General features: G+C 44.5%; 1 protein-coding gene across 5 annotated transcripts in view; it reads right to left on the bottom strand.

Moving 5' to 3' along the window:
• Positions 1-345: 345 nt before the first annotated feature.
• FOXP1 (forkhead box P1) overlaps positions 346-16,672 on the bottom strand; it is a 385,628-nt gene continuing 369,301 nt past the window's right edge. For 4 of the 5 annotated variants that reach the window (XM_086619317.1, XM_086619316.1, XM_086619319.1 and 1 more), the window contains 4 exons: positions 12,819-12,940; positions 10,627-10,696; positions 6,813-6,979; positions 346-937 (listed from right to left, as the gene is read on the bottom strand). In XM_086619317.1, the coding sequence (XP_086475443.1) occupies positions 793-937; positions 6,813-6,979; positions 10,627-10,696; positions 12,819-12,940 (504 nt within the window). In that variant the 3' untranslated portion in view covers positions 346-792. Of the gene's footprint in view, positions 938-6,812; positions 6,980-8,608; positions 8,648-10,626; positions 10,697-12,818; positions 12,941-16,672 lie in introns of all 5 variants that reach the window. The other variant, XM_086619318.1, reaches the window with a different exon arrangement.

The raw sequence follows: 16,672 nt of genomic DNA, 5'->3' as shown, positions 1-16,672 counted from the left end.
TCAGCTTCGTATAATAAAAACACCTATTAACATTCATCACAAAGTACAGAAAACGTTGAAGCCTCCGAGAGGCCCTGGGCCCAGACGAGGCCTGAGGTCAGAACTTAAAATGGTAGAGGAGAAGTGGGGCGGGGGGAATAAAAGCAATACATTAAAAAGTTTGGGATAATTTTTTTCTTTTAACCCCTCCCCGATATACACACTCACACGCACACACACATATCCACACACGTGCACACACAAGCCTTCCCCATCCCAAATGGAAGCGGAAAAAAAAAAAAAAGAAACCAAAAAAAAAAAAAAAAAAAAAAACCAACAAAAAAAATGGAGTAAAGGCAGTGATAATCAACATGCAGTACTGTGCAAATATGTTGTCCATTGGAATCCTTAAAATCTGGGCAAAGACTTGATCTGCAGTTCAGGTGTACATGCTCAGTTTGACGTCCTCGAGTGTCCAAAATTGGCAGGACCTGCAGTCCACAGCTGGCTGCTAAATGCAAGTGAATCAGTTTAGCAAATTTACAACACTGATGTTGACTGTAAGAGAGGAAAATCCCAAGTACCAAACAAGTCCATCCAATGCACAGAGTACAAATTCCTTTTTTCAACAAAAAGTAGAAAAATCAAAAATACTCCCAAATGGGATACTTGATGGCACTAAGAGTTAACATATTTCATAGTTGTCAAAGTGGACTGAGAATCCTCCAGACTGTACAATAATGGAGAGATTTCACAGCTAAGTTTGACGTGTTCATCCAATCTTCATTCTCAGTATAACGATGTCAGACATACTCATTCTATGTCCTCATTTACAGGTTCATCTTCATAATCTCTGTCGTGGTCGAAATCTGGACTGTGGTTGGCTGTTGTCACTAAGGATAACGGGCCTTCATTTTCATCTGGATCTAACGGTTCTTCTTTGACATGCACGGGGTGCCTGGAAAAAACCAAAACCATGGTCAATCAGCAAGTTGCTCATTAAAAAACTGTTTTGACAGCTTGGGTGGGGTGGTGTGGGTGTTCAGACCCGGTGTGCCAGGCCTAAGAGCTCCAGGTCACCAGGGAGAAGACCCTCAACTTCTGCGCTGGCCACCAAAGCCAAGCGAAGGCTATGCCGGGCAGGCAGCGCTCAACTTCCCCAGGAAAACACTCTGGGAGGAGCACCTCGATAGGGTTTCCGTCTTGGGATCGAGAGAAAACGCTCTCAGCTGACATATTAAGTTGATTAATACAATCTTTGGATAAGTGAGTGGAATAAGCATCCGAAAGGCAACGCCGCAGTGTGTCAGCCCGCCGAGCCGGCGGAGGCTGGGCTAATCATCGCTCGCTGTGTGTGCGGCGTCTCTCGTTAACATGCAGAACCTGTGAGACAACTCTCCAGAGGACGACCCCAAGTGAGGTTCTATCATTAATCAACTTCAAGCAAACACAGCAAAGAGACACCATGATACATGCTTTAAACTCCAAATTAATGCATATTTTCACAAACTGTCAATAAGGGAAGAAAAGCCCTGCCAGGAAACACAAACAGAGAGGAAAAGGCTCGCTCAACACAACAATATGATAAGAAAGCACAGTCCTAACGAGAATAATAACACTGTCAGCTGTAAACAAGGCAGAACATGATCCCCAGCTCACGGTGGGCACAAGGATGTACTAAAGAGATGAGATCTGCCAAATTTCTCATTACGGCATAGCACATGAATAACCCACAGGGGAACGGGGCTTGGTCATTCCAAATGGGCATGATAACAATTGAAAAATGTTGTTCGTAAATCATATTTACAACAAATCCTATACAAATACAAATTACCTTTTTTTTTTGGTCTTTTTTTTTTTTTTTGTTCATCGGCTTTTGAAATGTAAAATAGCCATGTGAGTCAATAGCGTCTTGTTGGTGGGACTTTACAGGAAAGTAGGATTTTATTGACATTACCAAGTATTAATAATGCGACACAGCAATGGAGATCCTGTTTGCTTCCTAAATAATTAATGTTGTAGGCAATCCCTTAAAATAAAGTGTTAATGAGTTCAAGTCCCACTCTGTCTCTCATTGAGTTGATATCCACCTCCTCTTGTTTTTTCTCCATGCAGGCTGATTTAACCCTTTCACGTAGGCTACGCGAAAACATAATCTGAAGCACAAACCTTCATTGTAAGAACAACTTCTCTCCTTGCACAGCTTTGCTTTAAAATGAATGATTTAAAAGAGCTGCATTTTATTTTATGTTTTGTGTGGACAGGAACTGCAATATTATTTGAACTCTGTTGCACTGATGGACAGCAAGAATAAATCACGGAACAGGGAAAACGTACTCGGTATCCACATGCAAGCCAAAGGTAACCCTGCCTGTTTCAAGTGACCAGGGTGGCACAGCTGTACCCTTGCACAGTGTGCCAAGCTGTACCAGACCCTATTTATTTATTTCAGCTTGAGCCTGGATCAGTTTAGGAAGCATCTAACTTGCTGACTACACACATTTCTCATGTGAGCAGTGAATGCCTTTCAAGACACTGCATATTTCAGCTTCTTGAGTTGTAAAGTGCTAGATCAATACTTAAGTATTAACTGTACCTTCCAGCCCATCCAACAAAGGAACAGTGGGGAGAACTGATGCAGTATCCACACACACACACCTTTTCCCTTCAAATTCACAAATACTTGTCCTATCAACACATCCCTGGGAGCAAAGAGGTTCCTCTGCATGCCGCGTGATTTTTGCAAAAATTACAAGGAGAGGGACATTTGTTTGCACAATTTTGACCTAATTAGTGAAAAAGGGCAGGGGGGGAAGACTGGAAGGAGACGATTCAAATATCAGAGGTTAAGAATCATCTTAAGCATATAAAAGCCTTGTGAGTCGATTGTCACCTCAGAGGTGTGCATGTGCTAAACGTCCAGGAGGCTCATGGTCTGAGCCAATATGAAACCATGCTGATTATTTACAAACAGAAAAACTTGTGTTATGAATAGGCTGATCAGCCCTTGGGAGAAAATGTGAAATGAGAAACAGAAGATAAAGGGGGAAGGAGCAGCTACACATAGAGACCAACAAAGCGTGTGCAGCCTGGTCTTTATGGCAGTGATCTTTTCTACTGCTATTTTAATTTAAGTCTTGCTTGTTGGCTTTCTGGTTTTGATGGTGCTGGTTTAGGGTTTTTTTTTGTGTTTTTTTTTTCATTTGCGTTTTTTTGGAGAACACAGATGGGAAGTTTTGAAAGGAGAGAGGAGAACGCACGTTGTGCGCAGCAGAGGTGGCCTCAGCACATGGATGGGAGTTTCTCCAAAGGCTGCTCAGTGTCCCACCCCATCCCCACACCACCTTGCACTTGGCCAGAAGGCAGAAGTGAACAGGTGCCAGCAGATAAGATGGGTACCCGCTGAGCTCGCAACCATCCGAAATGCTGTGAAAGGTCCTTCAAAGGTCCCCGAACCTTTCCAAAGTAAACTCTGCCCCTCTTCTGGTTTTGTTATGAAAGCAGGTGAAACCAGGCGGTTTTAACTGAGTTTCTCTTTGAGGTTTGGTGTGGTTCCCAGAAGTCAAAAAAACCCAAAACTTGAGGAGTGTTTTCACTCCTGCAAAGCAAAGCAAGCACCAAGTTATGAAAAGGGCTGCTCAACATCGAGCAAGACAAAGTTGGAGAGGGCCACAAAGCCATGAGGAGGAACAGCCACACCAGCCTCCTCCAGTGGCTCACGTGCTGGACGAACATCAGATGGCGAACTTGGCAAAAACTCCATCCCTCAAATTAGGAGGGTTATCTGGGTAATACAACCCCTTGGGGAGAGATCTGCATGGAAAACAACAACAAAAAAATTCAACTCCTTGTGTACTCTGTCAGTTTTAGCCACAAAGTGGCATGTGAGGAGGAAATCTTACTGAATCCGTGATTTTGCAGAACCATTTCAGAGTAACTGAAATAAATAAGCTTAAATAAGCTCAAAGGCAAAGGGAGACCTTCACCTCTCTCGAGTAAGTCTGAATCTCTATTTACCACCTCACCAAAACCCCAAACTGGGGAAGGAAAACTTCCTTTAGAGACTAAAGAATTCAGTCTCTTGAATTACAGAAAAGGTAAACGCTGGGCTAGGCAAAAAGAAAAAAAGAGCGGGTGGGGGGAGGAAAAAAAAAAAAAAAAGAAAGGGTTTCCCATTTCTTCTTTATAGTAGCAGAATTTCAGCACATTCCTTTTAAGTAGACGCCTAAGACTCCAGAAGGGGTTAACAATAAATAACCTTGCTGAGCACAGATTCCCCTTCTTTTCACATCTGAGTAATTCTTTTGTTTGTCCACTCTGGGAACAGAGGAGTTTTTAATAAAGCTGACTGTTGTTTAAAGCCACTGAGTTCTGGTGGTGCACACAGCATGGAGTAGTTTGCTTTGTGGCTACCTTTGGAGCACATCAGGATGAAAGTGTTATGTCCCCAAGCTGTAATTATGCGACTACTTTCTAGTGTTTCAAAAGGAGAGAGAGAGAGGAAAAAAAAAACCCACCCTAGCCGTGGTTCAATGTGTCATAAAAAGGAAACGAATGAGCGGTAATAAGACTTCAGCTAAAGTGTTAGACTTCTTAGCTGTCATGTTAACAAGGTCCTTTAAACCTTACAATAAAGTTTAAAGCTTGATTTATTCTAATATACTGAAGTTGTTTAAAAAATAATTTGCATTATGACAAGGAAATCTGTTCTGAGAAAAAAATTGAAAATGTCATTAACAAAGCAGACTTATGGAAAATAAGAGGTTGCACGGCGTCTGGAAATCTGCTGTTGATGCACGATTTTATTTGGTAAACAGGGCAAAGCCCGCAACGTGTGAACGGCGTTCTGGCTTTAGATCCCTTCAAACTACTTAGAAACACTATTTTAATGGGGAAGCTCAGGCTGGTATTGGAACATCACCCGGCCACGTTTTACTTAAGCAAAAAGAAATGTTCAGCAGAGAACACATATATTATCAATTCCGAGAAAATGAAAACACTCAGGAAACAATCATTTCCATATTACAACAGAAAATTGGATTTTCTGGTGAATAATGAAAATGAGGCATCCCTCCCCCCGTCTTCCCCTCTCTCCAGTATTTGTTCGGTGCCCCTCACCTTGGTATCAATGTGCTAAGAGATGATTATTAAGTGCAACAAAGGCCACGGCTACGCACGGCTCTGGAAGATGTCCTAGCCTGTTTTAACTCGGTTATTTTTCCTTCCTCGCAGTCTCTTCAAAGACAACGAAACCTTAGGTGAAATGAGAAGTGCATGAACTACACTAGCCCTGAACTCGCAAAAAAATAATTACTTGGATTAACGCAACATCATAAACGTTCATCCCTGCCTGTTAGGCCAGGAGAAACCCTTGGGAGAAGCCTTCTTTCTGGAGAAAAGCCACGTCCCCTCCACTCCTCCTTCACGCCGGGCACGGGCAGAGGATAACGAACGGTGACTAAAACTGCCTGGAGAGCCATCCGTCTGCGAGAGGCGGAAAGTGTGTCATGCAACGCGACTTTGGGAGAGATAATTAATGCTGCACAAACAACCGCTGCGAAAGCTAAACACATTATTGGAGTGTTTTGAAGTAAATGGTAAAAGACAATGTTTAAATTAATTATTAATTAAAAATGAATGTTGCCATCTTTAAAGATTTCTTTTTTTTCAAAGCGCTTTATGCACTGATTTAAAATGCTGCAATATCAAAGTATCCAGAGCCTCAGATTCCTTCGTGCCCCCTCCCCTCTGACAACACATTATGCAGGTGGGAAACTTTTTTGCCATTAAACGCTAATTACTTTCACAACTAATTACTATCGTGGTATTAGGTTAATGTTTTTCTACTTTTTGATTTAGACTTACTTTTGCAAATCCCTTATTCAAACTACTTTGAAGTAGAAGACTAGAAATTAGTTCCCTTTTTGATGCACAGTGTGAGCTGTGGCGAGTCAGCCAGTAACTTCTCAGCCCGTTTTAAGGAACGGGCAGAAGAACGGCCACGCGGCCACTGGCCCAGGCAGCCAGCCGCTCCGCGGAGCTTCTAGAGAAGTGCAAGACTTACAAACTCTTTGGCTTCCTCGCCAGCTGCCACTTACCCAGTATGTGATGAGAGGGGAGGGGGGAATTTACAGCTTCGCAAACTCACTCCGTCACCCCATAAATACCAAACACACCCACTGGGGCATCACACCCTTCCTGCCTTGCCCCCTCCTGCGCCAGCTCGCTGTCCGGGTGCCATTCACGCCGAGCAGGGACAGCGATCCCCCATTACTGCATGTGGTTATATATGCACTCATTATACTGCCGTCTGTTGCTATAATGCTCCTATTAATTTTCCTTTTGATATTTTAAGAGCAATCTATAAATCACGCAGACCTTCACGTGTGCCATCATTAATGCTTGGCGAGATCGTTGACTGTCGAGTGGTTCTTTCAGACCCACCAAACAAGCCCATTTCCCAGCTCGGCCCCACCGGCTGTGCTTGTCGCATGGACTGAAGGAGAAACAAATCACTTGGTTTTTTTTTCCCCCCAAGAAACACAGCTCCCTATGAGGTTTTGCAAAGTTTAAAGGAGAGAATCGCAGCGAATTAACAATTTGATAGCTCAGTGTGCTTGTCGGACTGGACTGAGCTGATCGGTTTTACGTGGTAAAAAGCTGGTAAACAGCCCTTTTACGTTCTAACCAACCTCAGCACATCCCCAGATGGAGACATCTGCTCTTGCTGCTCCATCCATGAACCTCAGGAGCAAACCATGAAGGTCTCCAGAGTCACACAGCAGACAGTAAGACAACATCCAGAGCCACGCACGCGCCTCTGCTGTACTTACATCGCTTGCATAGGGGAACGTCCTGGACTACTGTCACTCCCGTTACTGTTCGTATGCTCCATTGCACCATTAAGCTCTTCCCTCATCGCGTTGGCTAAGTTGCCCAGAGTGGGATTTCCCATGGAAGCAGTAGTGTATAGAGGTATACTGTTCTCAGCCATTGAAGCCTGCCAAGGACACAAACAAAAATATATGAAAAATATATGAAATGACTAACGTTTTTATACATTGTGCGACACACTCACTTATCCCAAAACATTATTCACATTTGTATTATTTGCAATTACTGTTTTTTAAAATGTTGTGCTTTCTGACAGGTATTACCCTGATTCCACCAAGGGAAATTTAACAGCATTTACATGTGAGTTTGAGCATTCATAGCTGTATTGGCTTGCGAGAAGATGAAGCCTTCCATTCCCTATTTGGAATTACATCTCCTGGAAAAAATAAAACATCCTTTTCCTATTTTCATTTTGCAAAATTATGTTTGGGGCTTTGGATTTTTTTGTAGCTTTGTTTTGTTTGTGGTTTTTTTTTAATGAAATGTGGAAAAAAAGTAGAAGTTGCTGAGCTGGTAACTCCTTCCTATCATGGCAAACGGGCACCAAGCGGGAGGGCAGCATTACTGAGTTTGGTTTTTCTCGTGACACAAGTGTAAAGCTCCAGTTAGCACTAACTGGATCAGTCTGAGTCGCAGTGACCCACCTGAGTGCTGAAGGAGACCGCGTGAAATTTTTTAAGCCTCAGCAACTCAGCTCTCACCTTAGCTGTTACAGATCTGACCGTTTTACTTTGATTTTTCCACATTCTAATGAAATAGCATGCAAAGGCACACTGGAGTTAACTCTCTAAATGGAAATCTTTGCAGGAAGAAAATGAACTGCTGAATATTTTCTGATTCCCACCGTCCTGCCTCCTAATATTTACTGTGTGTCGGCATTAGCTCACGTTGACGGCACAGTCCTGTGCCCGGCGTGGCATCGGTGGGAGGGCAGGAGCCCCGAGCCCTGGAGGAGCCCTGCGTTTGGCCAGGCCAGGATGCACGGCTTTCCAAGGCAATAGTGCCCAGGGACTCGAAGGACATTTAACCATTTCTCTCATCCTGGCCGACATCATCCTCAGCTCTGAGCACCGGAGAGCCACAGACGCTGCTCGGCAGCGCTCGACCTGCTCCGGGGGAAGGTCAGCCGGCTGCGGCGGCGGAGCCAAAAAAATCCATGAGGCTCCGGGTCTGCGTGATGCAAACCCTGCTTGTGGGAGGGGAATTCATGCAAACGCTGAACGCTCCTGCCTGCTCCTAATTTGCGGGACAAAACTCCTTGCTTGTTGCCATCTGAGGTGGCAGAGCTGTTCCCAGGGAAGAAAAGCCAGACACTGGGTGGGGGGAGATGGGATGGGAATAACGGGGGCATGACCAGCCCTGACTGCAGCATCTTCAGGAGTACAGCCCCTTTTATTCTCCCTTACGTTGACCTCTCCATGTGCAGCCCTATGTGCCACACGTGATTACAAAAGCCATTCTAACGGGGAGGATTATTTTTATCTTCTTGATTCAACAACCGGCAAACTCATTGTGATTAGGGGATGCAAAGAATGGTTCGCGTTTCCTGCACTTGGCAAAAGAACGACTCAAGTTCTTCGCCCACAGTGATAACTTGTAATCACAGTAAAGCAATTTACTGAGGGAGAGGTGGGACACGAGAGGAGTATCTGCTATAAAGATAATAACAGGGAGGGGGGTGTTCTGGGACCCCCCAGCGACCTGTTGGGAAAAGAGAGCACTGGAGTCCCCATACCTTCCACAGACAGAGCTGGGGGAGAGCTGCGGCTTCTCCCTGGCTGCGTGGGAAAAGAGACATCGGGGACGTCGGGGGGGTCTGGGTGAAGGAGAGAGGCAGCTCTGCCACCCCCGCAGCAGAACACAGCCTGGCACCCCTTGGCACACAGCACACCCCACTGTCCCCCGCCGGCGGAGAGGCGGCCGCTGCACTCGCGGGGACGTGTGAAGAGCCGGTCTTTGCAGACACCCGCAAAAACCCGGGGAATGCTGCTCATTAATTATTAATTAGACTGAAGGTAGGAACGCAGGCACTGGCAGGTAAAGTGGCCTTGCGTCCCAAGAGGAAGGTTATGACCGAGCGAGGTCCGAACTGCCCACGCGGCACCAGCCATGCGCACGGCTTCACCCAAACCCTGTACAGCACCCGAGCACCCGCCAGGATTTGGCCCCCAAGATCCAACGGAGGGGGAGAGGAGCGAGGAACCTGCTGGTGTATTTTGCATCTAAACAGGGACCTGTCTCAGTGCAATGAGTATTGCTCACCCCCACTGACCACAGGGGTCACCCGAGTGGGAGCAAACCCAGCCCAGGCTCTTCTCTCCATCAACTCCGCTCACATGATGCTACGGGGGGGCACGAGTACGTGCCACTTCCAGGAAAAGTGGGAAACGGAAACAGTTTGGAGGTTATCACAAAAGACAAGAATGGATGGAGATGACGACAACGACACGTGTTTCAGAAATAAAACACGAACAGTTCCATATGATAAGCATATTAATTGAAATTAGTCACATAGTTAACAACGTGAAGAAATGCAGGATCGTTCCGTTTTTGCCTTTCAGCCTCATGAATGTAAAATGTGCTTGTAATCTTAATACTATTCAAGAGACAAAGCAGCCTTTAAAAATCACACTTCACAAGACTCAAGGGAAAATAAGTTACTAATGAATGGTATTTACAGTTGCTTCATTTAAACATGCTTTCATTTGCTTTTCAGAAGTTACTGCATAAACTCATGTAATTAGAAGAAATGCAGAACATTGCTTTTCTCCTAATAATCTGTTTCTTGGTTCTGGGAAGAGAAGTCTGCTAAACCTTCCACAAAACATGGTTGCCCAAGTCAATATCCGTGGCTGTCAGTGAACTTCTTGAGAAGTGACCCTCAACAAGCAACCGGGGTGCAACCACACACGGTGTTCCTCCTGGATTAATTCACTCTCTATGGAACAGGCTTGAGCCCCCACACAAACACTTTCCCCCTGCAAATTCAGGGCATGGTAATGCATTTGGATCTTCCATTCATATAGCAAATACTGACTTTACCCGGGGTTTTTTAGGTAAGACTCAGGAATTTGTAGAGAGGGGGAGAAAAAAAAAGCCAACCTGATACGCAGCACATGAAAAAGGGCTGGAGATGCACATACTTTCAGGTTGCAAGTTATTAATTGTGCACCGACACTTTGTGTATTTCTGTATCGTGAAAAAACAGAATTTTTGTCTTACAATTACAGTACAGTTTAAACCAATAAAAATGATCTGGTTTCTTTTTTTTCTACAGGAATTGCGACATTTATTTTTTACCAACAATGGGAAGATATGCAAAAATAGCCCTTAAAAGAAAAGGGGGAAAAATGATCTGCTTTCTCTTTAAACCCATGAACAATAGAAGGTCACGTGCTGCAGTATCCTATCATTCAGCACATTAATAGCTGTGCTAGAGTAATTACACTTGTGGTATTTTTGCCTCAAGTGAAATTCTGAAATAAGAGGATGGAAATTATGATACTGCTGATAAATATTAATAAGTGAACTTTTAATTTTTTTGCCACAATATTCAAAATGCTAAGCATCTAGCTAATGCTGAAGCAGCCTGATATGTGTTTGCCTCCAGGGACTATGATGCTTTATGCACTTAAGAAAAAAGTTTAACGGAATTAAAATTTAATATCTAATTAGAGCAAGGCTAATATATTTTGAAATGAGTGGGGAAGACACACGCCTCTGTTGCATATTTGCTACAGTCATTAATCTTACCTGTAAAGCAGCATTGAGAGGTGTGCAGTAGGTGTGGCTGGTCTGTATGTTTTTAATAAGAGAAGGGTTACTGCATAAGAAAAACATAAAAAGGAGAGTTAAATGCAACCAACTTCTGCGCGAGCGTTTCAAGCACGTAATGCTTCCTCCCACACCAGAAAACTAGAGCTGAGACTGCTTTTCCACACAAGTTCTCTTTCGTTTCTTTTTTTTTTTTTTTTTTTGATTTAAAGAAAATATCTGCGTTTTAGGCTACGGTTATCGTATTTGCCTTTACTAAATAAGGAACATCATTATCTCTCGACGTTACCTCGCCATGTGTTCTACTACCCTGCCTCAGTAGCACATCTTGGCATCTCTGCTCATTTGAGCTGCGTTCAGGAGAAATTCTCCAATATTCATCGTTGTCTGGGAGCCAGTTACCATGTAAAGGTCCATCACGAGGAGGCTATGATCAAAAGCATCGTGGCACATTTTGAGTACGACTTCATGCAACTTATTCTCCGCATCGCTGGCAGCAGAGTCCCTTGCGATGGAGCAGAGGGACCGTGACGAGAGAGGATTTGAGCCACATTATTTTCTGCCAGGCAAACAGGGAGTGGTCCCGGTGAGTGACTGCCTACGCCATCGCCCCAAAAAGTTTGGGGCTGTGGGCATGGAGGCACGACAGCAGGTACTGCTGCACGGCAGCGCAACGGTACAGCCCACGCAAACCAACATGCTGCCCTAAAGGCCATTTTAATAAGAAATATTCTGATGTGCTATTTTGGACCCTTACTTTAGTCATCTTAAGTTTACGTAACAGGCCGGATTTGAGGAAAATGAATGCCAAGCATATCTGCTCTCTCTTTAGTGGGCATCTGAATACCACTGGTTCCACCAAAGGGGAAAAAAATAGTCATTAAAAAAATCATTGAATACAAACTAGATAAAAAGTGCCAATGCAAAAAAATCTCCAAAAAGTTTTGTCAGGACATTTTTATTTTTGTATTGTTTTCACGTGGGAGTAAATCATGGTGAGAAGAGTCTTAACTGAGCCCTTCCCACAGGGACCAGAGAGGATCAGTTGTCGTGGAGAGATGGCCTTCAAGTAAAGGTCAAAGAAAATTGCTTTGGGAACCCCAGAAATATTTGTGCACGGTTGTTGAAGACACAGGATGGCCTGTTGATTATAATCTTTGCAGCTGGTCTTACTGCACTTTCAAACTTTTTAAAGTTAATTCAGTGTTTCTATCTTATAAGCACCTTACACTATTTCTGATTAAGAGCTGCAAAAAAAAGGCATACAACTGAAAGCAAAGGAAAATATCAGAATTAAAACTTATCTGAAGCCTTTCCTGGCACATATCTGTCTTCCTGACAGGTCTACAGCAGCTTATCTGCACTAGCATGGATAATTATTTTAGTCTACATTGCACTATAAGCAAATGCTATAACAAACATGTCATAGTAGAGCTATTACTACGGGCATTTGGATTATCAGAGTAGGACACACGAAACACACGTAACAACCAAAAATTTAGTTTCTTTAGCAGCAAAGGTGATGTCACTATTTTGTGAAATGCAAGTCTACATGAGATGGGTAAATCATGCAAAGCAAAGCAACAGCAGAAAAAAAAAATTAAAGCAAGTAAAAGCTCTTACTGTGCAACAAGCTCGCCAAAGTTTTCATCAGGGCAGTATTTTCGAGGACGGCCTCGTTGAATATGACGGCCACGTTTAAACTCTTCATCATCAACAGTCCAAAAGGACCCAAACTCATCCTCTACTCTGATAAAGCACTTATGCAGTGAGAGGTTGGTGCGAATGGCACCCTGGGACAAGAGCAGCAGCAAAGGAGATGAAGTGGAAACAAAGGGACACGGGATCGGGGACAGAACAGACATCAAATACAGGGAAAAGGAAAAAGAAAATAAAATGCAATAAGCATAAGCAAATGGTTTGTGAGGGTTAATATGCATTGCCACCTAAAAGCTACTAGCATGTGATGCAACAAACACCAAGCAAGCAGGGTCAGGGTACTGGTGGGCATACAAACAGTAGTGATGAGATGTTTGTCTTGGTTTCCCTTAACTGAAACAATGCGAAACCACCTGTGGTTGGTCTAACACCAGCTAGCAGCCAAAAGCCTCTACGTTAAACTGTAAGCATGATCCAAGCTAGGCTAAGAAGTTCAAACATGGTGGACATACCCACTGATCTTTTGTGGCCTTCGTTTTTGGAACTCTAGTTCATCCACTGTCCATACTGCCCCTTTAACGTTTTCTACTCGCACAAAACACTTGTGAAGACTAAGATTATGACGCACTGCATTCTGCAGCAAGTATAAAAGAGAAAACATTCAAAAACCTTCTATGAGAAAATGCTCATCATTGTCCAAGAACAGCAGCACAGTCAGCGTGACAGTCCTCATTTCGTAACGTTAAGCCCCTTCCCCTCCCCACACCCGCTTGCTTTCCCCGGCTCGTTACATCTTATTTTTGCAAAGACAAAATAAATATAAAAGCTTAAACCCAAGATTAGAAATTCAAGTTATTCTTATCAATTATCCCCAGCGTGAAGGAGAACAGCCATCATTTTAAGCATTCACGTTGTTATCATACAGCACATTTCATACAGAACACAGGAGAAACATCGCTTAAACATTTTCAAAACAAATATAGACGCTCTGCAAAGAGAAACTTGTCCTCTCCTGGAAAAGAAAGCAGTTAGAAAGAACAGCAAGGATTTCATGTAAGTACAGATGGCTCAGTTTCGCAGAGAGGCACTGGAGCTGGTGTTGCTGTGGTTTCCCACAGCTGGGCTAATGGGAATCAGGTGCTGAACCTCCTTCCACACCCACGGCACGGACCGGGGCCTCGGCAGCACCCACTGGCCGGCGCGGCACCGACTCCTGCCTCCACGGCTTGCTCTTATATGGAAGTTGGCTCCTATTTCTGGCAGGCTACTGTACTGACTGATCTGAGCCTCTGCCAAGTGAGAACATGAGGAGGGCTCTCCGAAACAAAGTGATAATATCCCCACAGCTCATCAGCCAGAGGGACCTGCGCTCATGGCATCCGATGCTCAGATGTCCTCTCTGCAGCTCGGCGCCGGGGAGGATGAGCGCGGCCAACCCCTCCGACGTGCTCCGACCTTTGCTGAGGCCAGACATAACGAGAGACCTCACTTTGTCACAGCAAGCTGTGGCTTTTCTGTCCCTACTTCCTCTGCAACGGTGCCCAGAGCCTTGTTATTCCTCAAGTGGAGTGCCATGCTCCTTCCCCAGTTTATGAGTTTTCTGAGCAAACACCCTGCTACAAAGCCACTCGGATTTGTACATGGAGCTTGTCCCCAGCGCCGCTGAAAGGGCCTCGGTAAACAGGGAGAACAGAAGAAGCCATTTGCTGAAAATACACAGGCGAACAAACTCCATCCATCATCACTGGCACCATTGATTTAGTCAATCTGGTTGACTCGTTAGCAGGCACAATGCCAGCCAAACACATGGCCTGGGTCTAGGCAACCAAGAGACTACAATTTCTTTTCCTTCCATCGTCATTGTCTCTCTTTTTTTTTTTTTTTTTTTAATGAACATCGGGTCTGGATGGTGAAAGGGAGCTCTAATCATGAATGTCTAAATCACTGTGCAAACAAAGGGTATGCACAGTGCATTTGTCATGTAAATTAAGAGGCAGTGGTGTGTGTGCCTGGGAGGGAAAGGCTAAGAGTCTTTTCCCACTTTTCCATGTCTCTGCCATCCCCAGAGCACTCCCCACACTCCTGTTCCCTGGACAGGGGAAGAGTTGGGGCTCCAGCTGCCTTTGCTCAGCAGATGCTTGAGTGCAAACGTGTTTCCTCTGGCTGTAGGTGCCCGATCCTGGCACTTTGGCTGTTTCACACTGATCTGCTTGTGAACTGGTGGAAAAAACAAACCTTGAATACGCTCCTCCTCTCAGCAAGGCAGAAATCGCGCAGAAAGTCAACCTGTCCATGAGGGCTGCTTCTTTCTGCCCCTACTTTCTTCCGTTCTTATTTTTTCAGTTATTTTTCATTCCTTCCCACCTCTCCCAGATTTCGCTAGTGTTGAATTTTTTGGCAAAATCCCTGATTTTGAGGTGGAGGAAAAACATGCAAACGCCCCACACCTCACGGGCTGAAATGAGCCAGCTCAGCAATGCTGGTGGGTGCCGCACTCGCGCAACCCGACACAGGGCTGCCGGCCCACATCTGGGTAACTCAGGCAGTTTCCTGTGAAAATGGGAACACTGTCAAGTCTGGAGCAAAACGTAAGAATAATAACGCTATTTCCCCCAGTGAAAGCTGATCTTGTAGTTCATACAGCAGTTGATCAAACGCACAGAGCAAAGTTGAGCGAAGTGAGCCCTCGGAGTTTGTAAACAGTCTCTAAACACACGGTTGAGCAGAAAGATGTGTGTTCTTCTTTAAATAAATTTAATGTCGGAGAAATACTTTACAGTCTGTTCTTGCTCTCTTGAAGTCAACGTGCAACTGATGGTTAAGGCTGCTGGATCGGGCTCTCGCTGAGACAGACGAGTTGAGTATTTGCAAGATGTCCATGAAGCGCTGCCCTCGCTTTCTATGTTCCATGTGAACGCTTACTTAAGGAATTCGTGGCAGAAAAAACCTGTTTTGCTTCCCCTGCCTCTGGATACTTGCTAACTAACAGTTTTATTTGAACAATACCCCAACATTTCGGAGCCACACCTGCAGCCTGTGCCTCATGGCTGCGACTCAGTGCCAGCAAATTACTCCAAAAAATAAAAGCAAACAGACATTGCCTCTGACCTGTCAGAACAGTGCTCCTCCAGCAATCAGCCTAACAGAAAAATTAGGAGCTATTATTGTAAGATTATATATTTACCTTGTTAAAAATATTTGTATGCAAGCCACTTTTGCAGAAAAATTACCCTGAACATGCTTGAATGTAGTAAATGAAAGGGTTTGTTATTTTAATAACTGCTCAAGCTCTGCTGTACTGCATTTTGGGAGAGAGGTTCACTTTTTAAAGGTCTTTATTCCTGCACTCCTCTGTGTTTTTGAAAGAGGGCTCAGGGAAGCTTGCCCACACCACACCCTGACCCTAACTTGGGCAACACTGACCCAAATGCCTCCTAAGCATTAGCTGAAGGTGAGAACAAATCAGCACGTATATATTCAAATTATTCTGATTCTGCAATTAGCCCCTTGTGCTTGTTCTGCGCCCCGTGGGCTTCCCGTCATGCCAATCCAGAGCCGCGTTTCCATCCCTGCTGTTCCTGAAGGCTGGCATAAATCTCAGCAGTCTTCAGCACCAAAACCTCCATTACTTCAAGTGGTTGCTGATTTTGCTAGCACTGGCAGAACTTGGGGTGAATTTTTTTTTCCTGGGTAAGCAAAGCAGGATCTGGACACCTGCACAGGGTCAAAGTGTCCAGGAGGGGTGTCCAAATGGTACCTGCCTCCCCGGGACACACCTTGCCCTTCTGCAAGCCTGAGGGTCTGCAGCTCAGCCTCTCTCCTCCTCCTCTGCAGAAGCACGCTGTAAGTGCATGTGGCTTCTGGGACTGGATTTGACATGGTGCACAAAGCTAATTCCTAAAACCAGCCTCACAAGAGATACAGCCAGGGCTGCCTGCTGCCTTCTTCCACTCCCCTTCCCTTTGCTGCTGGAATTCAATAGGATTTTTACTTTAGCACCCACACCTGCAGCTGCAGAAAAGTCAGACTGGAACCACTCCAGCAGCAAAAGACAGGCAGGTCTAAAAGGATCTTAAATCAGGGAAAGTTAATTTCCTTTCTGGATAGTAAGGAAGCTGCAAAGTGAAAAACCGCTCACGTTTTCCGACTGCAGTGAAGAATCAAAGCAGCTAGTACAGAGGCTCTTCCTGAATCTAAGAGCTTCTAGATCAAGGTTGAACATGTACAAAATCGCATTGGGATCTGAATTAAAAGCAAAACATTTTACTAAAAACCAAGCTAACTTCCAAGGACTATTTTGAGATCCATCCTCTGAAGGAATTAATCCTAAATGCAGGCTGAGACAGGAAAAAACAGAAAGAGCTGA

This window comes from Tauraco erythrolophus, chromosome 12, assembly GCF_009769465.1.
Source record: "Tauraco erythrolophus isolate bTauEry1 chromosome 12, bTauEry1.pri, whole genome shotgun sequence".
Lineage (NCBI taxonomy): Eukaryota > Metazoa > Chordata > Aves > Musophagiformes > Musophagidae > Tauraco > Tauraco erythrolophus.
This window is presented reverse-complemented; position numbering and strand designations above follow the sequence as displayed.